At 44.5% G+C, this 25959-nt stretch overlaps 3 protein-coding genes and 1 long non-coding RNA gene across 5 annotated transcripts; 2 read left to right on the forward strand and 2 right to left on the reverse strand.

Annotated features, from left to right (window-relative positions):
* Nucleotides 1-3826: 3826 nt before the first annotated feature.
* On the reverse strand, nucleotides 3827-12370 carry LOC120653582. Its single transcript, XM_039931296.1, has 4 exons — nucleotides 12083-12370; nucleotides 6412-7212; nucleotides 5848-6321; nucleotides 3827-5512 (listed from the first exon to the last, which is right to left on the reverse strand). The coding sequence occupies exons 1-4, from the start codon at nucleotides 12368-12370 to the stop codon at nucleotides 3827-3829; spliced, it is 3249 nt and encodes a 1082-aa protein (XP_039787230.1).
* A 1786-nt stretch (nucleotides 12371-14156) lies between these two features.
* Nucleotides 14157-15474, forward strand: LOC120654118. Its single transcript, XM_039931686.1, has 2 exons — nucleotides 14157-14757; nucleotides 14877-15474. The coding sequence occupies exons 1-2, from the start codon at nucleotides 14639-14641 to the stop codon at nucleotides 15286-15288; spliced, it is 531 nt and encodes a 176-aa protein (XP_039787620.1). The 5' UTR covers nucleotides 14157-14638; the 3' UTR covers nucleotides 15289-15474.
* A 2947-nt stretch (nucleotides 15475-18421) lies between these two features.
* On the reverse strand, nucleotides 18422-18922 carry LOC120653584 (SKP1-like protein 1A). Its single transcript, XM_039931297.1, has one exon. The coding sequence runs from the start codon at nucleotides 18920-18922 to the stop codon at nucleotides 18422-18424; it is 501 nt and encodes a 166-aa protein (XP_039787231.1).
* Nucleotides 18923-21660: 2738 nt separating this feature from the next.
* LOC120656148 lies at nucleotides 21661-24752 on the forward strand. 2 transcript variants are annotated; one of them, XR_005667824.1, is made up of 3 exons: nucleotides 21661-22683; nucleotides 23065-23255; nucleotides 24389-24752. It is a non-coding gene; the product is annotated as an uncharacterized LOC120656148 (long non-coding RNA). The 2 variants fall into 2 exon arrangements; XR_005667825.1 differs by lacking the exon at nucleotides 23065-23255.
* The last annotated feature ends 1207 nt before the right edge of the window (nucleotides 24753-25959 follow it).

Raw genomic sequence — 25959 nt, forward strand, 5'->3', positions numbered from 1 at the left:
TAGCATGTAGCATAGCGACAGGCCGGAACCAACACTACTACAGAATAAGCTTTTGTTCCAGGACATTTGTCCCGGCAGTTTTTGGGTCCGGGACAATATGTGGCTTTTGTCCCGGGTCCAACGGCTAGCCGGGCCAGACCTTTTGTCCCGGTTGGTGTCTCCAACCGGGACAAAACTCCTTGGCCCCCTTATCCCCTTCCCTCTCCCCCCGCCCGAGCCATTCAGCTCACTTGTTCTTGCTGTTCTTGGCTCGGGAGAGAGGAGTTCTTGCTCATTTTTCATCACATTTGTGAAGATATTTGATTCCCCGTCCATCCATCGGCGCTAAAGGTTTGGGGCTTGTTTTTCTCTTCTTCCTTGGCTTGTATAGCTCATTTCATGTTTTAGAAATAGGGAAAATGTGTAGCTAGCTTATTTCTTGGACATTTAGATTGCATATGTAGGTGTGATTTTCTTTTAAATTTAGATGAGTATGTGGATAATAAAAATTTTTAGAATGAATGTAGACACTTCATGTGATGTACTTATATATATGACCATATTGTGGATAGTTGATTTTTGTATTCATGAATGAATTAATGAAATGAGTATATTAGAATTTTTTGTATTATGAATGAATTATTTTGACACTCTAGTGATGTATTTATTCAGGCTCACATTGAAACCATCTAGAAGCTAAAAAAATCTTTATTTCGAAACAAGTATATGTCGTTAATCTCCATCCAACGGTGATGGCACTACCTTTCGGGGATATACGATGCGCTATAAGGACGCCGCGAATCAGCTGGTCGCATCACCAGCACTTCCGATTGATAAGAAGACATCATTTGACGCAGTCAGCATGTCCGTTGTTGTACTGAGAGCATATCAACGAGCACGCTGTCTGTGCCAAGTGCTGTGCCTATTAATCGTAAATGTTGGTGCTGCGACTGACCGATTGGTGACATCCTTGTACCGCACCGTGTCCCCCCGAAAGGCAGTGTCATCACCGCAGGGTTGAGGTTACTGACATATATATTTTCAGAAATAAAGATTTTTTTTTTCTTCTAGAGGGTTTCTGGATATTGAAAAGAGTCTACTCCTGGAACTGAAGGGTGTCAAAGTAATTAGAAGTTATAGAGATTTATTTCAATTAATTAGAGATTTCTTTCAATTAATGATACATTTCGTCTTTTTTATATGATTTCATTGTTATTTTTAAGAGTTATTAATCTGATCATTGTAATTGTAATAGTAAATAATATTTGCATTGTAATGATAGGAATTTATAATTTTGTGGAAAATAAAGGTATTTTTCAGTAAAATATGGCTTCAGTAGCTTGAGGGAGTGGCGTCAGTGGGGGTGATCGTTGTCCTTCTGGAGAGAAGGGCACAACTCGAGTAGGTCGTCGGTCCAAAAAACCTAGTGCTTTTCATAGGGCAGCGCTCCGTTATTTGGAAAAAGAATATAGAGAATGCATGGCAAGGAGCGAGGAACCTCCGTTTGATCTTGAGGATTTATTGCGGCGTTACGGTTCATTACCACCAAACTCGGAGGTTTCAGCTCCGCCATCTTCTTCTGCGCCAGCATGAAATCCGTTAGAGCATTCTGCGTTCCAACGCAAGGACGGTTGAAAACCTATGTATTGTTGTCCGAATTTTTAAGTTTCATGTATAATACTCCTTTGTTTAGTTCTGTAATGGATTAAGTATTCCTTTTAATTAATCAAGATGTATGATGGATATTGCATATCTTTTAATTATTCATGTTATGTTACATTTAGTTTAATTTAGGTTTGATATATTTTATTTATTCGATACGTGTAAAGAACTCAAATCGATTTATTTAAAATGCAGATGGACCGGCAATGGATGTACAATGCTAACCGACGTTCGAAAGAATTCATTGATGACCTGTATTATTTTTTGTCCGTGGCTGAGGCAAATAAGCAGAATGGTTTTATGTGCTGCCCGTGTGTTTATTGCAATAATAACAAGGATTACTCATCTTAAAGAATCCTACACAACCACATTTTCGCAAATGGTTTCATGGAGAAGTATGTTTGTTGAACGAAGCACGGAGAATAGGGGGTTACCATGGAAGACAATAAAGAAGAAGATTTTGACGACCACTTTCCCAGGAATGCTGGAATTGGTGCATTATGAACCAAGAAACGTTTGTTACTCAGCCACATAGTTCCAATGGAAATAAAGTTGGCTCCAATATTAACACCTAAGCATTCAGAAATCAGATACCAGATCTGTCTAGAGATAACGCAATCAAAGAAGAGGTGATGAATAGACTCATCCTCTGTACAAAACAAGCATCTAATAACATCTAGTTTCTGCCTAATGCTCAAGTTGTCTCTAGTCAGCAGCTTATTGTTTGCTAGCAGCCAGAGGAAAAAATGCACTCTGGGAGGTATTTTCAAAGACCAAACATCATAAATATGCACAGGCATCACTCCTCTAAAGTTGATAATTTTATAGAGGGACTGAGAGCTGTAAATACCATTAGAGGTAAAGCGCCAGACCATAGTGTCTTCTTCAAAGGAGAAGGTAATCGTGGATGCTAACTGAACTACTTCATTCCGGTCATTCATCAGTTGTTCACTAACAGTTCTTCTAAAGGAGCACCTGAGGGTAGTCCCATCCCACAACTCGCACACTGTATGAGACTTTTCATTAACTATTTCGTACAGCTTCCAAAATTGAATGGCAAGGCTAGAGGAACCAAGCCAGTTATCCTCCCAGAACTTCACCTTTTGACCATTACCAATCTTCCACATATACCCCATCTTAGCCGCTTTCGCAGCCCACATTATTCCTTTGAAAAAGTTAGACGCCCCACGACTACTAGAACACAAGATGTTTGGGTCACTAGTGTTATATTTGAAATCTAACAAAAGCTTCCAGGTTTTCTCCCCACCTTCCTGATATCTTTTCAACCAGGAACCAAGGAGACACATGTTCAACTCTCTAAGGTTGGGAATTCCTAGTCCTCCAAACTTTTTACACATAGACATTGTCTCCCAATTCACCAAGTGGTATCTATGTCTATCTACACTATCATCCCACAGTCAGTTTGCCATATGTGTGTTAAGTAACTGTAGGGCCCACTTTGGGAATTTGATAAAAGAGAGGAGGTAAACAGGAATGCTTGCTAGACAAGTCTTAATAAGCATAACTCTAGCAGCAGAAGAGAGAAGCCTCCCTCTCCAGCTGACATTTTTTTAAAGAATTTTGTCTACTAGAGGCTGCAGCTCTTCTCTTTTAATTTTGTCAAAATGGAGAGGGACTCCTAGATATTTCAAAGGAAAATAACTTATAGGACAGCCAAAAATATGGGAGATCTCATGAGCCTCACTTGGTTTCAAATTCATGGGAACTATCTCACTTTTATGAAAATTAATTCTCATTCCAGAGATTTGTTCAAACAGGCAAAGACAACTTTTCAAATTTCTGAGGTGTGACTCCTCACAATCAGAAAAGAGAATAGTGTCATCAGCATATTGCAGAGAAATCACACCATTAGGGGTAAAATTAGTGAGCAGCCCTTTAATCAACCCCCCCTCAGCAGCCTTTTCTAACATCCTGTTGAGGACATCTACCACTAGGTTAAACAAAAGAGGTGATATGGGTCCCCCTGCCTCAACCCTTTCCCTGGGTTAAAGAAGGAGCTCTCCTCCCCATTCAGGTTAACACCCACTGAGCCGCCATTCACTAAAAGTTCAATCCAGTTTATCCAAACTGAGCTGAACTTTCTAGATTTCAAAACTTCAAAAAGGAAGTCCCAGTTGACTCTATCGTAGGCCTTCTCATAGTCAAGCTTAATAATCACACCAAGTTATTTGGAGGAGTGAACACTGTGAACAATTTCATGGGCCACCACTACACTCTCCAAAATGTACCTACCTTTTATAAAAGCACTTTGGTTAGTGGCCACCAACTTGTTACATACTTTACCCAGCCTCAAAGTTAGGACCTTCGAAATTTTTTTGAAACTGCAATTTATGAGACTGATTGGCCTAAAGAACTTCATATTGTTGGCATCCTCAACTTTGGGGATGAGGGTCAACATAGCAAAGTTAAGTCTACTAAGGGACAACTCCCCCTTATGGAAATCCAGGAACATCCCAACTATATCTTCTTTGATGAGGTCCCAAAATTTTTGGTAGAACAAGAAGGGCAGCCCATCAGGTCCATGGGCACCCTCTGCATAGCAGCTAAAGATGGCCTCTTTAATCTCAGCTTCTGAGAAGGGGGCACAAAGGATGTCATTTTCCTCCTCAGTCACTAGGTCACGGGGAGACCAAAAATCTCTGCTAAGAGTCAGATCCCCTCTACCTTCTTTGGCAAAGAGGTCTTTGTAAAAGTCTAGGGCAATCTTCATCATTCCGGTTTGGTCATAGACTGGTCCCTGAGGACCCATCAAACTATCCACTCTCTTTTTCCTACTCCTATAGTTAGCCAACGCTTGGAAATAGGCAGTGTTTCTATCCCCCTCGAGAATGTTTCTATCTCTGGACCTCTGTCTAGCTTTAATTTCTTCCAGGGCCCAAATCTTGTCTAGTTCCTTGGTAATATCATCCAATCTTCTCCTCTCACCCTCTTCTAGTATTCTAGACTCAGCTTCTTTATCTAGAAAATTATATTCTAGAGCTAGATTAACTTTTTCTTTATTCAAGGCTGCCACTTCATTAGCTGCCCACCCTCTCACCATCTTCCTAAATAACCTGACTCTAAACTGCCAAATATCAAGACTTTTTGTTTCCTTGCAGGGGGTGGTCCACACTTTCTTAACCACATTATAGAAAGATTCTTTCTCTAGCCACCATTTTTCAAAGCGAAAACATTTCTTGCCAAAGGAGGCATTCTCCCCAGAATCCAGAACTAAAGGATTATGGTCACTTGGTAACCTCTCTAGAGCTTTGACTCTGGTTAGTGGGAAAGCAGACTCCCAACTAGTAGTAACAAAGATTCTATCAATCTTGGCTAGAACTAAATTATCCCCCTGATTGTTGGTCGAGGTGAAATTTTTGTTGGCTGGGTTCAGCTCTAGCAGAGCCCACCTACTCACCCAGTCATTAAAGGCATCTGCCCATCTGTGGTTAATAATGCCATTGTTCTTATCACTACTAAATCTAACTAAATTGAAGTCACCAGCAATGAGAGTAGGACCATCCCACTTTGACAGCACTAGATGTAGATCATCTAGAAAAGCTTGTTTCCTTTCCTCATAGGGTGATCCGTAAACAACAACCATTTTCCACGAGAACCCTGTTTTCTTATCTAAAAGGAACACACTAATAGAAAAGTCCAAAATATCACTCACAGTTAGAGTGAACAGGTCAGAGTTGGCCCCAACCAATATCCCGCCAGCAGACCCTCTGGCTAGAAGGAGGGACCAGTCAAAAGGAGCCAAACCTGTTAGGGATTTCAGAAAGCCAGGAGTAAAGCTCTCCTTCTTGGTCTCCATTATACCTACTATATCCGCATGGGACTCTCTAATACGACTCACAAGGGCTGGTACCTGCCAAGTTTACCCAAACCTCTAATATTCCAAAACAGCCCTATCATTTAACAAGTTTCTTATAATTTCTCCTATTACCTACATGTTTGGTTTCCACCATAGCGGTCCCTATATTGGGGGCTACAGAGGTATCCACCTCATCAGCAAAGGTTAGAGCAGAGTTATCCAAATGCCCATTCTAAGATTGGCCAATCCCAGTCTGGACCATTTCAACATCCAAAGTACCATTCAAGTTGCAAGTGGTACATGACTTGGAAAAGGAGGAGCCCCTCATTTTTTTCCATTTTTTCCATGTTGTCCAAACATGATTCTACAGCTAAACTTCTACTACTAACCTTAAGGCCAACAATTTTGGCAACACAAACAAGAGCAGATTTATCAAAAGCTTTGGGAGGAAATAGTTTTTTACCTTTGTGCTGATCAGGGCTCCATTTTTTCTTGAATTCTTGTACCTTTTCCATCACAGGCCTATCATCATTCATGTTCCTTTTGCTTCTCCTGATTGCCATCACAGGCCCCCAAGTTGGTTCCTTCCTAGCTTTTTTACCTTTAGCTGATGCTGGTTGATCTGTGGTTACTGGAACCCTGCTTTCCTTTGCAGCTTGGGCATCACCACTCCCCTCCTGATCCTGGGCACCCTCTTGTTGCAGATTGAAAACCCAGTCTTCTGGTAAGTTGACCATTTCCTCCTCTAACACCATTCCCTCTTCCTCTCCATCCTCCTCACTCTCAGATTTGTCATCCAGCTCCATAGCATATAGGAGGTTGAGGCAGTCAGCTGCTGACTCCTCATGTTCATTATCACATTCCTAGGTCTGGAAGATTTTAGATAGGTTTCTAATCAGACTACTAGACTTTGTTTTGGATTTGCTTGACCCCTGATCCTGATTCTTGTTCACTTTGTTCAAGTTGCTGCTAGGGCCAGCTGCCCCTCCAGGTGTTTCTATGCTACCATCCCCACCACTAGTGTCCTCCTCCAGGAGATCATCCTCCTCCAGGAGATCATCCTCCTCCAATCCATTGTCACCTTTGTCCTCATCTTTGTCCTCCCCTCCTTCATCACCAACATCATTGGACTTCAGAATTTGTTCTACACCTTCTGTCTTGAAGCTTATCAAGTAGAGCTTGTCATTCATTTCCATAACTCTCTGCAGGGGAATTTTCTTGGGTTCTTTGCACTTCAGTTTAATCCTGATCATGCTGAAGGAGCTAGCAAACAAGGAGTGCCAATCCACCTCCACTAACTTGCCCAGACAGGAAGCTATTTGTTTTACTATGACCCAATCGCACCATTTTGGTGGAATGTCTCTCACTTGCACCCAGACCTCAGTCAGCTGGCCAATTGACTCCATGTCTCCATTCCAAACTTTCAGGGACGCCATCACACCCCCTTTGAGATAGAAGTATGTGATATCAGTTACATTACTTTCCACTCTCTTATGTGGTGGGAACTTAATCAGATAACAATAATCTTCCAGCTTGTTCACCTGCCAGGGCCAATCTTTGTCTACTTGTTCCTTCAGGTTTTCCATGATGCCTTCCTCATTCATTTCCCCTTCCTCAATCACAAATACCCCATAGTTGTCGAATCCCCTCCAGTGCCTGAACCTGCCATCTCTGGCCTCCACATCAATGTGATGGAAACCCAGACCACTATTAGCACTCCCAAGAAACTGAGCAACAGTAACTGGCCTTTTCCACTTAGGACATTCAGTTGAAACATGATCTATCCCTTGACATATGAAGCAAATTCTAGGTTTGCTACACCCCGAATTAAAATGACTAGAATCCCCACAATTAAAGCAGATCACATGAGGGAATTTCTCCACGCAGCTACTCGATTCCTGGGTGGAACTTGGAGCGACTTGCTTACCTTTGTCCTGGTGGCGATCCTGTACCCGGTTCTGCTCCTGCTGTGTGGGCTGACTTTCAGTATGTTGGTGTTTCAGATCTGCCTGGATCGGAGCCTGTTTGTCCGGAAGAGACATCTGGCGCTGGTTCTGATTGAAGTGTTGTGGAGATCTTCCTCTTCCACCGAAGGATTGCCCCCTTGCCCTGGGTCTGAAGTGAGGTTGATCGAATTGCCCAAACAATGGCGGCAGCGGGTGGTGTGGATCTGGGTAGTAACCATATGGGGGGAGGGTGGTAGGGAGGATGCAGGTAACCTGGGTGTGGTGGAGGGAACCAGCCTCTCCCCCAGCCTTTCCACTCTTCCGGGGGGTCCCTTGGTCAGCGCCCGCCCCTACCTCGCCCCGCCATGGATTCCTTCACCACTCGCGCAAATAATCTCTTCTGATCGTCTCCCCAAACTAGGCTCGCAAAGCTCAGTTTGAGAGGGGGATTAAGCCATCGATCTGTCTTCTTCACCGGGAAGCAGTCCTCAACTTTGAAACTCTTTTGATCCCACAAATCCTTCCTAATCCAGACCAAGTTCTCAACAAACTCCTCCCCAATCTGAACCCTAGCCCTCGAGACGGGAGATTCTGACGGAACAAACCAGAGTTGTCCGTAGAATTTATGAATTGCCCCTTTCTCCTCGACCGTGGATTTGTAATCCGAGCGCCTCTCTTCTCGGTTGGGGCCTGGGGCACCGGAAGTGCCCTTGCACCTTCGGGCCTCGTCAATGGCGACACGTGGCAGACACGCCTCGCGGGCGGCCCGGGCCTGGTAGGCTGAATCGGGCCCAGCCCAACATCTCGGCGGGGTCCCCTTCCCCCTGACCGGGCTGGAGAGCTGCCGGATGTGCGAGGAGCGGCGGAGGCCCGGCAAGCGTCCCCGCCGCCGAGTCGCCACCACTCTGCTCATCTCCTCCTCGTATTCACCAGAATCGAACCTCCTCCTTCCCCGTCCAGTATGCACAAATAGGAGAGCACTCTCATATTGGAGGCTCTGTTGACGTGGAAATGACTTACTCCCTCCGTTCCGAAAATAAAATGCAACTCTCGCTTCTCGACGAATCAAACAACTTAAATTTGATTAAATTTATATAAAATAGTACTACTATTTATGTAACAAAAGAAATATTATTAGATTATCTTGTACTATACTCTCGTGCCAAATCTATTTGGAGATATAAATATTAGTAAGTTTTTATATAAATTTGGTTAAATTTGACACTGTTTGACTGCTCGAAAAGAGAGAGTTGCATTGTTTTGGAGACCGAGCAAGTACATTGGAATAAAAAGTACTTGTAAGCTTCTTTGCTTGTGCATCAATCTCTAACTCTCTACTAACAAAACCAAAAAACGTTTGGAAAAAAACGTTTAACTGAAATCAACATCTATTATTTATGGAGATGTACGGTTGTACATAGTTTTACCGCCCTTTTATTCCTCCCTCGGGGCCTGGCTCTGAAAACGTTTCATAGTGCGGATGCAGCACCCCAATGCAAGTAGGCGCTACAGGCCACGGGGCCGCCGAGGCCACACAGCCGCCCACGCCGGCCGCGCGGTCGACGTAGCGCGCCGCGTCGCCATCCCTCCTCCGGCGCAGGCGCCCATGACCCCGCCACATGACTACAGCGATCGACGCCGATGGATCATCGGTCAGGGCTCAAATATCACGAGCCGACCGCTGTGGCTACCGTCGTGGCTGAAGCCTGGGCGTCACAGCTAGCATCCCCTCGAGCCATGGCGCGCAGCGCAGAGGTGCATGCGCGGTGAATGAATGAATGGGCGTCGGCATCTGCAGTGAAGTGTGGCTCAATCATGGACGTTTCCTGTGTCTAGGCAATGATTAGCTACGGAACAGTACTCTCTCCTGTCCTTGTGATGAAGCGGTGCGGTCCCTCCTGTTTGATTATGTGTTGCTAGCACAATGATCCTGCTGGAAACGACCACTGCTAAATATATACACGTATTTCGCGTGATGTTCATAGGTATGAGTATGAATATGCGCTGATGTGCTTATAATGAGTGGTGGGCATGTGGCATCCGCAATATTTTTATTAAATGTAAAAAAGTATTATTATTTATCATTCTTTTAAAAATTATTATTTAATCACCTGCTAGACGATCCATTTCTAGTACCGGTCGCTCCTTTAGTACCGGATGCTAACAAACCGTTGGGAGGGCCGCACATGCTCATGGTTGCACAAGTCACGCGGATTCGAACTCATGACCTCCAATCTCGTACGTAGCTTACTTACCATCCCACTTACGCATCACATGTGACTAGGTATATGATACTTTCCTTTTGGAGTAATCCGTGAAGGACCATTTAGTACGGGGTCAAAACAGTGATTGGTACTATAAATGTCACCCTTTAGTATCAGGTGATATCTTTGACCTGTATTAAATGACCGCGCCCCTCTTCTTCTCTCCCTTATCTCTTTATCTTGTTCTACTTTCTCCACCCCTCTTCGAGCTCCAGGAAGAGGGTTTGTCCTTAACACATTGCTACCTTCCATTGTCAATCCTATAAGATTTGGTCTTACATGATCTTAACCATAATAATAATGTTGGCTGATACTATTATAAAAACATACAAATCTGATAGTCCATCTTATCTACAGTTATTTACAAATCGTATGATATAACCTTTTTATAAATTGATCATGAACGAGAACCATATGAAATAATGATCACGGCTCCTTGAGGTTAAAACGCACTGCTTGTGATGTACCATGCGAAGCGTTTTCTGACTTATAAGATACTTTCAAATAAATATCCATATAGTCTTCTTGCGTGGTATTCGCAAAATACATTTCTTGGAGATTGATGAGATACTACAGGTGTCTCGTTGTCAACAGCGCCGTGCCGCTTTCTGCTCCAAGTCTAGAACTTCCTTTTTTTTTTCCGTGCGTGTGGCCCTAAGCGCGCCTGGGCGCCTTGGCCTTTGGGTGAACGTACCCTCCTAGCACAATGCTTAATTAGGAGAGAGAAAAAAAATATGACGTGACTTCCGATGATTGAGTGGAGGCTGATCTTGGACTTTGCAGGGTAAGAAGATATATTTAGACGGCTGCTGATTAGCAAACTCGTTACACAAATTCCCAATCACAGAACGTGTCCGGCCACCACAAACAAAGTCGCTCGCGCCATTACTCCAGTGTTTCGCACTGAAACAAGTCCGATTTACACCCTACAACTATCGCAAAAGTCCGATTTACAACCTTCAACTACGAAACCGGACAACATAGGCCATCCAACTGTTAAAACCGGGCAATTTTGGCCCCTGGGGTGGTTTTGAAGGTGGTTTTCCATTTTGTGAGAATTAAAAATATTCAATTTTACACTAAAAAATTTATAAGTAATTCATTTTAAGTCAAAAAATTATGAAATGAGTATCAAAAGTTTTCTAAAAATGTAACCTATCTATTGTCACATGACTTGTGAGCTATTCAGATCTAATTTTTTTATGTTCATAATATTTAGCTATTTGCAGTTATGCCTATTATTTTTAATAACTAAGATTCAAATGGAGCAATAATAGATAGATTACATTTTTAGAAAAATTTTGGTACTAGATTCATATTTTTCTGATTTAAAGTGAATTAGTTTTGATTTATAAATCTAATTAGATTTATTTAATTCTTTTAGAAATACAAAACCACCTTCAAAACCACCCCAATGGCCAAATTTGCCCGGTTTTGACAGTTGGATGGCCTATGTTGTCCGGTTTCGTAGTTGAAGGTTGAATATTAGACTTTTGCGATAGTTCGAGAGTGAAAATTGGACTTTTCCTCCTTTTATACAACTATAAATTACCTATCTAGTGCTGAGTTAGTTCATCCTGCGTATCAATATTTATCTTTTGGACCCTACAAAATATATGCTCTTTTGGCAGCAGCCCTGATGTTTGGATACATTTGCTCAATTGGTATGAACACCATCATTGAGTACAGATGATTGCTAGCACCTAGCACCTGTTGTTTGTGTTTCTACATTAACAACATCGATCTGCATTGCTAGCTCTAGATGTTACAATTTCACGCTGCACTACACTGTCTTATTGTTGTTTAACTTCAAACAGAAGATTGCCTTAGTGGTTCATGGTCCTTTTCGTTGTGTAATTCTAGTCTACACAATGGGACATATATAATCTCATAAGTTAGTCTGTTCAATTTTAACAAAGAAAAAGGGGATCGCATTGTAGGATTGGGGGAATCAATCTGACCTTGCTGCTTGGTTGCTTCTATATTTCTGATGTGCTTTGCCCGTCCGCGGCTACACGCTTCTGCTGTGCGCCTGCCGGCGTGCGGCACTATGGCTCCAGGCACTGCGCTTGCATCGCTGCGCTGGCCTCCAGGTGTGGCCGCAAGCCCGCGCCGGGTCGCTGGCCTCCAGGCACCACCGCCCCCGCGGGCCCCTGGCTCGTCCTCGTCCTATCCACCCAATCTGCGCAGGGGGCTCCTATACATCTTGTAATGGTTAACCAACTCATCTATAAAGCAGCCTATTAAAGCCCAGTTGATGATTTATTTTCTGAAAAATATTGAACCATATTTCAAAAATGTTAAACTAATATTCTGAAAAAGTTGAATCAGTATTTTGTAAATGTTGAACCAATATATGAAAAATGTTGAATCAATATGTTGAAATGTTGAATCTCAAAAAAAAAAATCCTCACCTTCTCCGGTGCCGGCGGGGGCTCCGGCGAGAGCAGGGAGGCGGCGCGCGCAGGGAGGCACCACAGTGGCGACGGCACGCGCAGGCGCGGAGCTGCGGTGGTGCAAGGCGCGCAGCGCAGGGCGGAGGTCGCAGGCGGCTGCAGCGGCGACGGTGCAGGGGGCCCGCGGCGCGAAGCCCGCACGGAGACGGCCGGCGGCGACGGCGAAGGGAGCCCGCGGCGCGGAGCCGGCGCGGAGACGGCGCGCGGCAGCAGCTCCGGGGTGCGGCGGCGGCGACGGCGGCGCATGGTGTTGGTGGCGTGCGACGCACAAAGAAGGAAGGAGAAGGAGGGTTAGGGTTGAGTGAAGGGGATGGATGGATGGGATTGGTTGCACGAATCTCAAACACTGGAAGATGGGTAAGAAAAAACTTCCGGAAGATATATAGGATTGGCGTCTGCGCAGGCCCCAGGCCGCTCGGAGCCTGGGCAAGGGAAACCAAGGGCTAGTTGCTGGGCCGCGACAGCCGATGAGTAGAGCCACTTCATCTGAATGTTCTTTGGGCTATGAAAAAAAGCAGAGGACATAAGAGGTTTTTTGGGCTGCGCCTAGGGCCGTGGTCCTAGTTGCCCTAGGCCCATATCCATCCCTGGCAGTCGGCATCTACCGCAGATTTAAGAGCGATGCGGCGATGCCACGTCTGATGTTGGGGGCACCAGCAATGCGCACAAAACCAGTTTTTATAGACTATTCCCTCAATCGTAAAAAATAAATCATTCTATGAATTTTAGAAAAATTAATAAAAAGATAAAATGATCATGTTTGCCTCTATTTATTACTCATATTTAGCACTAATTGATTCTTGTATGCATATACACTTTCTAAATAGGGTAAGGTGACTTGTTTTTTGGGACAAATTTTGAATCCTAGGGTAACTTGTTTTTTTGGGACGGAGGGAGTATGCAACAAATTTAAAAGTAGTCCATAGCATTGTGCAACCAGTCAATATAGAAAAGACTCATAAGGCAGGGTTTAGTTACCAAAAAAGATTGCACACTATCCGTCACATCAAATTTTTGGACATATGTATGGAGCATTAAATGCAGTTGAAAAAAACTAATTAAACAATTTAACTGATTAGGACGAGACGAATCTTTTAAGTCTGATTAATAAATGATTGTATATTAATTATCAAATAACAACTAAATGGGCTACAGTATCCAAACCCAAACTTTTTCACCAACTAACCCCCCCTAAAGTAGTCTTTAGTACTGTGGCCTGCCCATAAGCAATAAACACATATTTTCTCTCTCTGCTTCCTCTCCACTATACGCACGGGAAAGGAAGATGTCTGGACTTTAATTGTTTTTTATTTGATAGTTGGTCCACTTATGAAGACCATATATATTTTACCATTGTGTGGATATACAAATAACTAAGAACTATTATGTGGGATCTATCTATAAGGACTATTTCATACATATACATTGTTGATGCTCTAGGTGTTACCCCACGTCCATCAATCGCAGAAGGGGCATTAGGGGCTGCTTCCTCAGTTGGGTCTAGTTCGGTCGAAAGTAAGAAGCTAAATTGGCTTAATATATCAGTTGGCAGCAAATATTAAGGATTTTTCTGGAACATTTTTTGACACAGAACATTTTTTTATTGCTGAAACAATTATTCCAGTAACAAAAAAATTATTCAAGCAATAAAAAAATTGTTCCATCATGTGTGATGGCTTGATTGTTAGTCACACTTATGACTCGTAATATTTGTCTGATGCCACCGTGTCTTTTTTTGAGTGCGGTCGCTTTGGCATCGCCGGAACGGCACCCAAGCAGACGCACGCGATGAGCTATGCAGATGCACAAGCCCATCATCCACGGGTGACGAAAAGCGTGAAAGACTTTGAGACTATACTATGCTGAGAGTTACCGAGACTGACTCTTTGTTCCAGAGTTGATTTCTTGTTATACAATGTATATAGTATATATACAAGATCTTTTAGTTCTTTCTTCGAGTTGACGAGTGGTAGGATTTGCTGGTCACGATTTCTCTACGCCTCTCTACTTGCTTGTGCCATCACGGCTAGCTAGCTGTTGCATGGCTGCAAGGCCCAAACCATTTTCGCATGCGTCATCAGCAAAGTAAAAAGGAGTCACTCACATAATGTAAGGAGATTACGTTGGTGCCCCTGCCGCCGGTGGTCGCCGATCCCTCACACTCGCAGAAGTCAGTCCACGGCACGGTGTGGTGTAGCCTTCACACGCCGGCCTTGTTACTCTCTACAGCAACCAGCAGCCACTGCCCAAGACACGTCCGGATCAAAAAAAGTCTCGAAACGCGCGTACGCGCTCGGCTCGTTTTCCTCCGTTACTCATGTCACGAAAGCTGCCCCGATCGAGCTGATCGAGCGGAGGTGTGGACCAAGACGCACCGCCCCTCCCACGGCTGGGTCTTCTTCTCCGTCGTCCACTTTTGCTTCATCATCAGTTGTTTCCACGTCTGCATATCGGTGCGGCGCGCCTTGCTGGACTCTTCATTCCCGTCTTCCTCCCTCCTCGCTCCTCGATCTCATGGCGTCTCCCGGCTCCGACGATGGAAGCTCCGCCGCCGTCTGCTGCATGTGCGGCGACCACGGCCTGCCGCACGAGCTGTTCCGGTGCAACCTCTGCCGCCTCCGGCTGCAGCACAGGTATCGATCAAGCAATATTCTCCGATAGATTAATAACCGTTTCATCTTTCGATCGAGGCATCCACTCACTGACGAAGCACGATCGACCATGCACGCACGGACGCGCGTGTGCCGATCAGGTACTGCAGCGACCTGTACCCGCGGGTGCCGGGGCCGTACCGGAGCTGCAACTGGTGCCTCGTCAGGGAGGACGGCGGCGGCGGCGGCGGAGGGGGTGGCTCGCCGGTTAAGGCGGCTGCGGCGGTAGGAGCCGAGCGGAGGCCGAACGGTTCTCGGGACGACGACGACGACCCTAGAGATCAGGGGGAGAGACCGTGGTGCGGCGGTGGATGCACCAGGTCGGCCTTCTCGGCGGATCCTGGAAAGCCGGTCAAGAAGCCCAAGAGGGGCCGCGCGAGAGTGGCGCAGCGGCCGGCGGCGACGATGGCGCCCAAGAAAAGAGGGGAGGTACAGCAGGCCGGCGCCGGCGGCAGGGGGCGGTTCAGGGTGAAGGTGCGCCGGTACAAGCTCCTCGCCGAGGTGATCTGCTAGTGAACAAGCCAGCGTGGCGTAACCTTGTTTAATGGAGTACGTACTACAAGTACCTAGCTTGTAACCCTGGGACTCGAATAAGCTCAAATTCTGTACAGCCCAGCTGGGAGCTTGGCCCTAATTCAGTACCTTATTTTGGGCTGGGCTTCATTCACCTCGCATAGCAAAGTGATTCTCCAAGGGAAATACTCATGTGTTTAAAAGTATATTTCCTTAATGATTCCTAAAGAAGTAATCCCGGAGAATCTGGATGCGGATGCACACCATGCGCGTAAGGAACCAAAAAAGGAGCACTCCCAATTATGTTAGCCTCAACCACATATATATATATATATATATATATATATATATATATATATATATATATATATATATATATATATATATATATATATCTAAAAAAGAGGGAATCTATATTACAGTGGCATAGAGCATTGATTGGATGCCACGTTTTACCAGACCAAAACAATAGCAAGCCAAATTACGTGCATTGCCAAATTGTAGGGAAAAAATTAGGTACTCATTTAGTTCAGAGACAAAATATGACAACCGATATTTTCTCCTCTTCTACGAGAAGTTTCTAGTAACTTCTTATGATTTTGGCCACAAATATTGAAGTGACCAATTTTTAGGCATGAACTAATTGCTGGCTAATTTTATTGGCATGCGGCAAATATTGGAAACCAAACAGTCAGGGCTCATAGTGCCTTGTGTTTTTCTTTTATAAACACAAGTGGTGCTCTGAGATAGACACCAGCACTAGGCTGGCCGATATGGATGGCTTGCTATTAATTGAAATGTTAGAGCTACCACTAAAAGATACTCCCTCCATCCATTTTTGATAGCTATATTTCAAAACCTCAAATGTTAAAAAATGATAGCCATATTTGCTATTGGTATGTGTTGTGGCAATAAATAGCACTAAAAACGAGGAGTTTCTAGTTAAACATTGGAGGACTAACAAAAAGTCTATGTTGCATTTATTAGATTGATAAGCACACTTAGTGCCCTTGGTCATTGTGCCATATGGAAATATATCAATCAAAACTGGATGGAGGGAGTACACTAGTGAAACACAAGATGCTAAACTTGGGTTTTGATCCCTAATAGGCCTGGGTTACAACCACCCACACTAATCACCCAAATAAAAAAGTTATTACTTGGTTCTCACCCATCACTTTTTAAATCATAGTATATTATATTAGTTAGTAGACAAATGATCCAAAAATATTAGTAGACAACTGGTGCCCTTGCATTTTCACTTCAATGTCAGGAATAACACCCACTTCCTCGATCGAGGGACAGATTTAAGTGGACATAATCCCCCACTAAAAAAACAATACACTCCAGCGTGGATTGACCAAATGGGCTTGGCTCAATGGGCATCACTAGGCCCATCATGGAAAAAAAATATGATCCTAATCTGACACAGTCCAATAGAAACCCAAACACCGTATAATTTGAGGTCGGTACGATCTGGCCCGTTTAACGACCCAACTCCTCCACTCTACTATCTCATTCCCTTCTCTCTCTGCCTTGCTCCCCTTCTCCATGCCGCCCCTTCCCTTCCCCCAATGGAAGAGAAGCCAGTGCACGCACGGCGAAGGCTGGCAACTAGAGCGCGAGTGTGGGGCCGTGGTTAGGGATCGCAACAGGCGAGCGCATTGGCAGTTGGTGCACTCTTCACTGGCCTCCAGCTTAGTCCCGTGAGGCTTAGGCTGGCGTGGGAACGCCAAGTCGCCGTTAGATGGGTCGGGTCAAAAAAAAATCTAGTAGTCTTTTCTTCAGCCCATTTTTCAGCCCAATCAGGTTGGGTTGGGTCAAGTTCGGATTGGGTCGGTGACTTTTTGTGCATAAAATTTTGGGTTGGGACAGGCTAGGTCAGATTTCAGGTCGAAAGTTTAGGCTGTGCCCAGCCCGATTTTTGTATTGGGTCGAAAATTTCAGTCCGAGAGCCCTACCCACACATTGATCAGGTATAGCTGCTGTGCCCATTGCATTGGGACGTGGCGTTCGTTGTGCCGTACCCAATCCGTCTCGAGCCATGCCGCCTATCCGGCTATCCGTACAACCCTGCCTCCACAATAAGTTTAACTACAATGCCTGTTGAAGTTTTACACTTGCATTGTGCTCCTGATCACATTTCATTTAGGGATTCATCATCTAAGCAGCATGCCAGGCTCTTGGCAGGGATAAAAAAGGATCTAATTAAACTAGTCAGGTTGGCGCGCTACGCGCGCCTATAAAAAAAATTGACCTAAAATATTAATGGAAAGATATTATTCGCTACTATATTTGAAACAACATCGTATCGATGTATTGAGTTAAATCTAAAAATTACAGTAAAACGGCATAGTAGTTTAGAGTCTGAGAGCGCGCCAATCTCAAACATTTTAGTATAGAGGTACATACAATTTTTCTTTAGGAATTCGTTTTTTGTGTCAGTAGGTATAGTTTGATTACTTTAGTAGGAAAAAAAGATTAGAAATGAATGAACAGTTCAAGTATATTTTGTGAGTTTACGGAGGAAAACCCAAAGCCAAAAAGTAGTTGAACTACCACGTGTGAATGTAGTATACAAAGTTTAGTTATTATTTTTATACGTAGGAAGTAGTTAAATATATTTTGTATTATCAAATAATGGAAGGAAAATATTTTTTTAAGATAAAAAGGTTCACTTAATAGAACCGTGGGCCCCACGTGGGTCCCGTCTGAATAGCGCGTGGGTCCCATGCGGGTCCCGCCTGGATAGCGCGTGGGTCCCACGTGGGTCCCGCTTGAATAGCGCGTGGGTCCCATGTGGGTCCCACCTGAATAGTATGTGGGACCCGCATAAATAGTGCGTGGGTCCCACGTGGGGCCACGATTCACGGAAACGCTCCGATTGCTCCGATTCTTGGAGCTTTAGTATAGTATATTAATTTACCACCCTTTGTTTGGAATTGCAAGTGGATCGATTTAAGCTTAATCCTAATTCAAACTTATCTAACTTTGAACTGATTTGCAGAGCCAAATGTATCAAGCATACTATGTCACATGGTGATGGTGCATCTAATGGAAGTACGTAGCTTATTGTAGCATGCATATGCTACACCATGTATCAAGCATATGTTACGTGGCATCAATAATACAGTCACACGGGTTCCTCGAACGCCCACGAGTTCTCCATGCGGACATCTTCCTCCTCCTCCTTGGTGTAGTCGTTGACGATGTGGAACTTCTTGCGGATCTCGTCGGTCGTCTTCCCTCTCATCTGCTCCGCCACCGCCTTGCACGTCAGGTCCAGCAGCTTGACGATGTTGAGGAAGTTGGCCGCCTCCAAGAGGTCGAAGAGGGTGTCGTTGTCGACGCTGACGAGCTCCTCGTCGAAGCGGGCGAGGGGGTCGTCGTCGCTGGGGATGAAGGAGGAGTGGGAGTCGTCGAAGTCGAAGTGCCTCTCGACGTACTCGAGGACGCGGGAGAGCGTGGCGGCGGAGACGTTCGGGAGCTCGACGACGCCGTCGTCGTCGGCACATCCCGCGCCGATCATGCCCGTGATCGTGACCGAGAAGGCGCCGATGGCCTTCTCCCGCACCTCGAAGACCTGGCCGTCCTTGCTGCGGAGGCGAACCTTCTTCTCATCGTCGGACGCCATTGATTGATGATTGATCCGACCTGTTTCAATCTGTCTACGCAGGGGATCGGAGCGAGCGAGGCGACGCCGCTTCCGGAGGGTTTGCTGAAGATTTATACACGGAAAGACACAAGAGGAGGCGTCGGGATCGGAAACGAAAACCTAGTTGTGGGCCCAAACCCGTGGCCATGATGGACTTGGACTAGGCCTCCGGATATTAAATTGTAACCCACGCGGCCCAGAGCACAATGTTCCGTATATATGCCAAAGACCGGGCTCACATGTCCAACTTCAGGCTGGTTTGAGGTGCTTGCTATGTTTGAGGCGTTTGATTCGGGGACTAGCAGTTAAGGTATCACAGAGTTATATTTGAGACGTTTGATTCGGGGACTAGCAGTTAAGGTATCACAAGTCGCAAAAAAAAAGTTAAGGTATCACAGAGTTATATTTTTCAAAACTGTATATCCAAATCAAAATATGATTGCATCACGGTGTTCCTCGCTATCAAAATACCAAAATAAGGTCATACTTGAATGAAGAAGCTAGAACAATTTTTCAGCAGTATAAAAAAATATTTCATCTTATATGATAGTTTGACTTTCAGTCACACACGTGGCTACTAATATTTCTGTCTGATTCCGATCCTTCGGCAAAGTTATGGCCGTTGGGCGTTGGCCATCAAGGTCTACTTGTGCATTCAACGTTTCATGTGGTAGTATAAAAAATGTGTGCTGCTTTTTCGAAAGCTCCTTCGTTGAGGTTGGATTCGGTTTCAAGTTGCATGCTAGGCACTCACGACGTTGAGCGGCGGCTTCGATCTCCGACGATGAAGAAGATGACCTGAACATCTTTGCAAGAACCAGATTGTAAGAGGGTGTTTAGTTCCCAAATTTTTTTTACATAGTACTCGTCATATAAAATCTTCGGACACATGCATAAAACATCAAATGCAGTCGAAAAAATAACTAATTACACAGTTTAATTGATTCATACAAGACGAATCTTTTAAACTTCATTAGTAAATAATTTGACATTAATTGTCAAATAACAACGAAATGTGCTATAATATCAGAACTCAAACTTTTTCACCAACTAAATACCCTCTAATTTTTGCTTTCTTCCGGGCTCATCTTGTAATTGTGCAATTTAGCCTGTTTTTTTTAAAAAATTCCATACTTGCATTGCATCATTATTTGTTGCTATTCACATCTTAATTCGAGCCAAGCTCTCTCCCTTCATTGGACCATGTCGCCAACAAATCTCAGCCGTTCGATCTTTAAGTCTGGTTTAACCCTGCCGTCTGCCTGCAGACACCGCAGGGCACAGGCGCAGTTGGGCCCGGACCCTTGCCGAGCACAGTTCGTCTCCCTACTTCTCATGCTCGCGCCGCCGCGAGCCCGCGGGACTGTTTGATTTGTGCAGTAGTATAAGTAGCACAAATTTTGATTAATAATTATGGGTACTAAACAAGGTCAGTTTATAAAACTAGCTCCACAATCATGTGCTACTTCGCGAGACGAATCTAATGAGGCCTTTGACCGCACGATTAGAAGATGGTCACTGTAGCATCACTGTAGCCAATCATCAATTAATTACCGTCATTAGATTCGTCGCGCAAAGTTACACCCATCTGTGAAAATGTTTTGCAAATAAATTTCGTTTAGTACTTCATGCATGCAAGATTCTTTTGTAGCGCGAGTAGCGCAATGAAAACCAAACAAGGCCGCAGAGGAAGAGGAAGAGAAAGAGGAAGAGTTGACGCTAGGGCACTCCCTGCTCCAGTGCACTCCTTCCAAATTGTAGCCAAGCAGGAAGAGGAAGAGTTGACGCAGCAAGGGCACCGCCGCGAGTAGCGGCAGAACACAATAAACGTCGGCGGCGCCGGCCATCATTGTTGCATCACTCTGCATCCGCCCCCAAGCCCGCTGCGGCGCTGCCCTTCGCCTCCGGAAAAGACGGTAGCGAGATCGCTTCTACCTTAAGGGCTTGTTTGGCTCCAGGACTTTTTCCAAAAGTCCCTATCACATCAAAAGGAATCTTACTATTTTATATTATTAAATAAAATCTGTTTATAAATGTTTTTTGACAGCTGAGTGCTTTTTCGCGAGACGAATCTAATGAGCCTAATTAATCGATGATTGGCTACAGTGATGCTACAGTAACCATTCGCTAATCATAGATTAAGATACATCATTAGATTCGTCTCGCAGTTTAGCCCCAGGGTTCTGCAGTTAGTTTTATAATTAATATTTATTTAATACTTCTAAATACTAAAAAGTCCCTATGATTTTTTTGAAGTCCCTCAATCTAAACACCCCCTAACTATAGTAAGGTGGTACCATTCTCTTGCCATACATGAGCTTCTCGGGAGCGCATCATGGTTACCAGTTTACCACGTGTAGATCAATAGGAAAGGACGGACATTTTGGCCTTTGGATGTTGATCTCATTCTCCATAATTTGATTATGAGTAGATTTAGCAAAAGTCAGGCCAGGGTAGAGTTGGGCCAGGCTGGTGAAAAAGCCCGAGAACTTTTTAGCCCAAAAGATATGCCTAATAAGGCCAGTTATGAAGAGTTGTCGGGCCAAGGTTTATAGGCATATCACGCCAGGCCGGGTCACCCACTATTATTTATGTTGGAAAAAAAAAGATAATGACTTCTATACAGCTAGCCGTATTCTCGTCGATTGAAACGGCGGGCTCGGTGCATCAGCATCTAACACAACATTTAATTGAAACTGTCCCCATTCCCCCTCCTCCCCACACCCACCCACGCCTATCCCGTTCCCCACCCCCTTCCTCAGCAGATCCACCGCCGCCGCCTGCAAGGGCCCGTGCCCCTCCACGCCCGCGCTACCGCAAGCCCCCGCCCCCGCTGCCAGCCCTCGCCGCGATGACAGCGCAGCTCCTCGCCTTCGTCGCCGAGGCCGTCGGCGAGGAGGACCGCCCCGCGGACCTCCCCGAGGAGCTCCTCGTCCTCGTCTTCGGCCCGCTTGGCTCCGACAACCGCAAGCCTTGCTCCCTCATCTGCTGTCGCTGGCTCAACGTCGAGGCCGCCTCCCACGCCCGGGCGCCGCTCCTTTGTCTTCTCCACTAGTGCGGCCACCGCCCCTTGCTCCTTTGCCACTACCGCAATTTCCTCTTCTGCGTCCACCCCCTTCCTCTCCTTTTCATTCCTCTCTCAGATCTAGATCCACGGTGGCTGGCAAAGGTGGGTGACTACAAGCTGCGGGAGTGCCACAGCGGGCATCCACCGTCCACGGCCGCGTGGCGAGCAGTGTTGAGGTCCACGGTCGCGCTTGTGGATGTGAAGTAGGTGCGGCTCGCCGGCCTCCACACCACGCCAGCTCTTTCCCCTTCTTCCCTTCACACCGCTCTCTCCCTCCCCTCGCCCCTCCTCAGATGCACCGCCTGCCGTTGCTCAGATCCACCGCCTACTGCTGCTCAGATCCACACACCGCTCCTCTCCCTAGCTAGCTCGAGGGCCACCTCCGCATCCTCCTCCTCTCCCTCATCCAGGTGCCTCGCATCCACAGCTACTTCGAGCCCTATGAAACGTGGTAGGAGGCAGCGGGACGGCAGCCACACGAGCAGGCATTGGGGATGGTGTGCGGCGCAGCGACGGCCGTGATTTATTTGTTGGCTCTGTTCCACCGCGCATAGGCAAACCAGCATTGGTGCGTGATGCATGGAGGCAGCTTCTCGAGTGCTGCAGTGAAGGCCCACTCGCTCCCCTTCAGCCACAGATGCAGAAACTGGAGATGGGAGAGAGGAGCTTCTTCGTGAGGGCCTTTCCTTTCTTTGTTCTGTATACTAGTAGCTCTTATATCATCTCCTCACAGTTTCGATGCAAGCTTTTCATCTTACAACATGCTAGTACTACCCTTCGGCCGGTAGCAAGGAGAAGCAAAATCTCCACGTGACCATGCCTGCTTGATCTCGTTGTCTTCCTTCTCCATATTCCATCTCTTTTTTCAATTTTTAGGCTGAAATCAGATCTTGCTTGTTAGAACAATTGGAAGATCCTGCTGCTAAATTAAATAAGCATGATTGATTTTACTATCACTAGCGACAGGGAGCTAAATAGAGCTGCTAGAGAAGCAAACTATATCGAACTCTACCGTGCGTTGGGCTGCTAACCCAAGCATCGATTGGAATAACAGAGCATAGAGCGGCGGACGACGGAGGGGATTAGACTACTGGTGAAGCAGTCGTCTCTACAAAGGAGGGTGAGTGGCGAGTGGCGGGCTTCGCGGCGCCGCTGGGCAGCGCGGGCAGACCCACCTGGGTCGCTCATGATTTGTGGGCTTGTGACACGGGTTACGCGGGTTTGCGGCGCGAGTTTAATCAGCAGGTTTGCGGCACGACCCGCCCCACTTATAATCTGAGTGTTCACATATATCATTTCCAGCATTTAAGTTGAAGCCAAGCAGTTTATTAATTATTCAATACCAATTTAGTAATCCGATGTAGGCAATAATATTATATTTATTAGGCAATATCACAGTTTATTGATTAACCATTGGTTTGCTGGAATTCAATTGTAGGTTTCATATGGAAAATATCATCACTGAATAAATATAGTAAATATTTGTACGAAACACTAACTCTGCATAATGAATAGTTGAACCTAATCATAGTAGTTCTATTAGTGTGTTTTGATCTTGGTGAAATTGTTTTACTGCAGGTAACAAGCCCACCGTTTTTGTTGTGTCTTTGTCTTAGAGCTATGCTGATGTAACTAGCCCAATTTTTCAAATCGATATAGTTCATTAGGCAATAATATTGTTCTGATTATACAATTTTATAGTTATGACTAGGCAAAACAATATATTTTGCTACGCGAAATTACAGTTTTCAGTTAGGCAATAATATGGGGGAATTAGGAAATATTATGATTCTGGATTATACAAATGAATATACTTCATTAGGCAATAAATTACTTGGAATGGACATCTGAAATGCTTAACTCATAAGCATTTTAGTTGAGTTTGTTATGTCTGTTTTTTCTAATCATCTACCATCTTCTTCTACTGATTGACTACTTGATTTGTTCTTGGTCTTAGAGTAGGCTCACACAAACTGTTGATGTAACCAATTCATGACATCCGGTCTTTTGAAAATGCTTTGGTCCATGTTCTAATTTCTTATAGTTTTTTGAAACTTTGCTCAAGATGTTCTAAAAAATTGCATATTGTAACTTGTTGATTTAGGTTACTAGCATATAAATTTCTAGAAATTAGGTTGGGTGGGTTTTGATTAGTTTTCGCCTGCTCATATGTTTGAAATTGCTTCCCAGTTCATTATAATATGCCTATAACTTCTAGCAAAAATGCTTTTTTTGTGTTCTTGTGTTAGCATTCTTTGATATGATGGTACAACAAACATTCATTTCTGGTTTAGCATTTTTTTTTGTATTATTGTAGTTAAGATTTTTTATTTTCTGATTATCTAATTCAATTCTATATGTTTGGTGCTATTTTCTAGAACACGCTCACACAAAACTGATGATGGAGCCAGTCCAAGCCTTTTTGCTTCTAGAGGATTAGGTCTGAGCACTGGTTTTTATTGTCTGATGTTTAGACGGTAAAACTGCTTTTGTATATGTTGTAATTTGCTTGTAGTTATTCAAAACTTTGCTTATATGTAACTGCTGAGTTGTATTACCTGTATTAGAAAGGTAGAAACCTCCAGAAGCAAGAGGGTAGTGGCGTGGGTTTGAATCTAACGGGAAACATACTATTTTACTACTATAATTACTTAATTAGTGTCGGGTCAGCTTTTGTTGTACTAATCGAGATGTTGTATTAAATATAGAAAATAATTATTTCTATACCTGCACCTTTCCTAATTGGGGTGGCCGTACGGCCGGCCTAATTTATGGCCGGCCGTACGTTAGCCGCATCCAAAAAATAATCTAGTGAAAGAAACATCTAACTCAGATGGCGGACTGGAGTGAATACATTGCTACATGGCAGCTGTCTTATATGTCATCTCATGCAAGTCTATGTAGGATGTTTAATTAGGTGGTGGAGAGAGAGGAAGGAGAGAGAGAATAAGGTGGTTCTTTCACGAGACAACCGCCTCATAGGTTAAAATTTAGAATCATGAGACTACTGTCTCACCATTGTACTATTTGTTGTTGCCATGCAACTTATAATATCTTTTGTATGCATAAATTTTGAAATTATGTTTTTACTATGAGATAACTTATTTTTTAAAAGAAAACTATGATACAATTTATAGTAGACTAGATCAATACATGAGCCCGTCTATTAGACTAGATCAATATACTTGCCTTTAATTTTTTTATAGTAGCACTTATAGAAAAGGTACGGAAACTACAGTTGGCTGCGCCATCTCTCACATCAAAGACTAGTGCTGAATCAGTGTCGTGGAAAATCACCAAAGGAAACCCAAATTGAAAGTCGTCACTTCAATGAAGAGTGTATGCATTTGTAAATTAAGGGGGTGTTTGGTTCCCCGTAGTCCTTCGCCAAACCTAACTTGCGGCTCGCCACGAAGATGCAGGCGGGCTGCTGCTTGGTTCCTGCAAAAGCTGCGGCAGCCACAGCGTAAAAGTCCGCAACAAGTGCCGCGCAAATTTTCTCCGCCTATGCTTCGGCGCAGCCGTACGTGGCGTGGCAGACCGCGACAGGGGCACCAAACATCCCCTAAAGGGGCCATATGGCACATTTTCAGCAGGCGAATGCAAACATGTGCTTTGAGAAAGTGGACCATATATAGCACTTCAGTCAAGAGGAGCGCAGGAAGAAGCAAAGCAGATCTAACCTGACCACTACTGCCTCATGGGATCTGCACCTGAGCTATGTGATGTAGACGTGTCCCCTTGTATTGATGCATTCGTTGTCAGACCAACAAATTGACATCCATCTAAGTCTAACCCCGGTTACGTTGTACTTCCTCCGTTCCAAATTATAAGTCATTCCAAGAATCTTGGAGAGTCAAAGTTTTTCAAATTTGATCAAATTTATATAACAAGATAATAACATTTATAATACCAATCAAGTATCATTAAATTATTTGTTAGCTATATT

This window comes from Panicum virgatum, chromosome 1N (assembly GCF_016808335.1).
Source record: "Panicum virgatum strain AP13 chromosome 1N, P.virgatum_v5, whole genome shotgun sequence".
Taxonomy (NCBI): Eukaryota; Viridiplantae; Streptophyta; class Magnoliopsida; order Poales; family Poaceae; genus Panicum; species Panicum virgatum.

Bases quoted from the DNA above. Each gene is read 5' to 3' on its own strand.
- LOC120653582 (XM_039931296.1), bottom strand. From the start codon at position 12,370: ATGCGCCGCCGTCGCCGCCGCCGCACCCCGGAGCTGCTGCCGCGCGCC. The intron at 7,213-12,082 runs GTGAGGATTTTT...GAATGTCCTAAG, and splicing joins CCCCGCCGGCACCGGAGAAG to TGGAAAAGGCCAGTTACTGT. The intron at 6,322-6,411 runs GTGAACAAGAAT...TTCCAGACCTAG, and splicing joins CTAGCAGCAACTTGAACAAA to GAATGTGATAATGAACATGA.
- LOC120654118 (XM_039931686.1), top strand. From the start codon at position 14,639: ATGGCGTCTCCCGGCTCCGACGATGGAAGCTCCGCCGCCGTCTGCTGC. The intron at 14,758-14,876 runs GTATCGATCAAG...TGTGCCGATCAG, and splicing joins CGCCTCCGGCTGCAGCACAG to GTACTGCAGCGACCTGTACC.
- LOC120653584 (XM_039931297.1), bottom strand. From the start codon at position 18,922: ATGGCGTCCGACGATGAGAAGAAGGTTCGCCTCCGCAGCAAGGACGGC.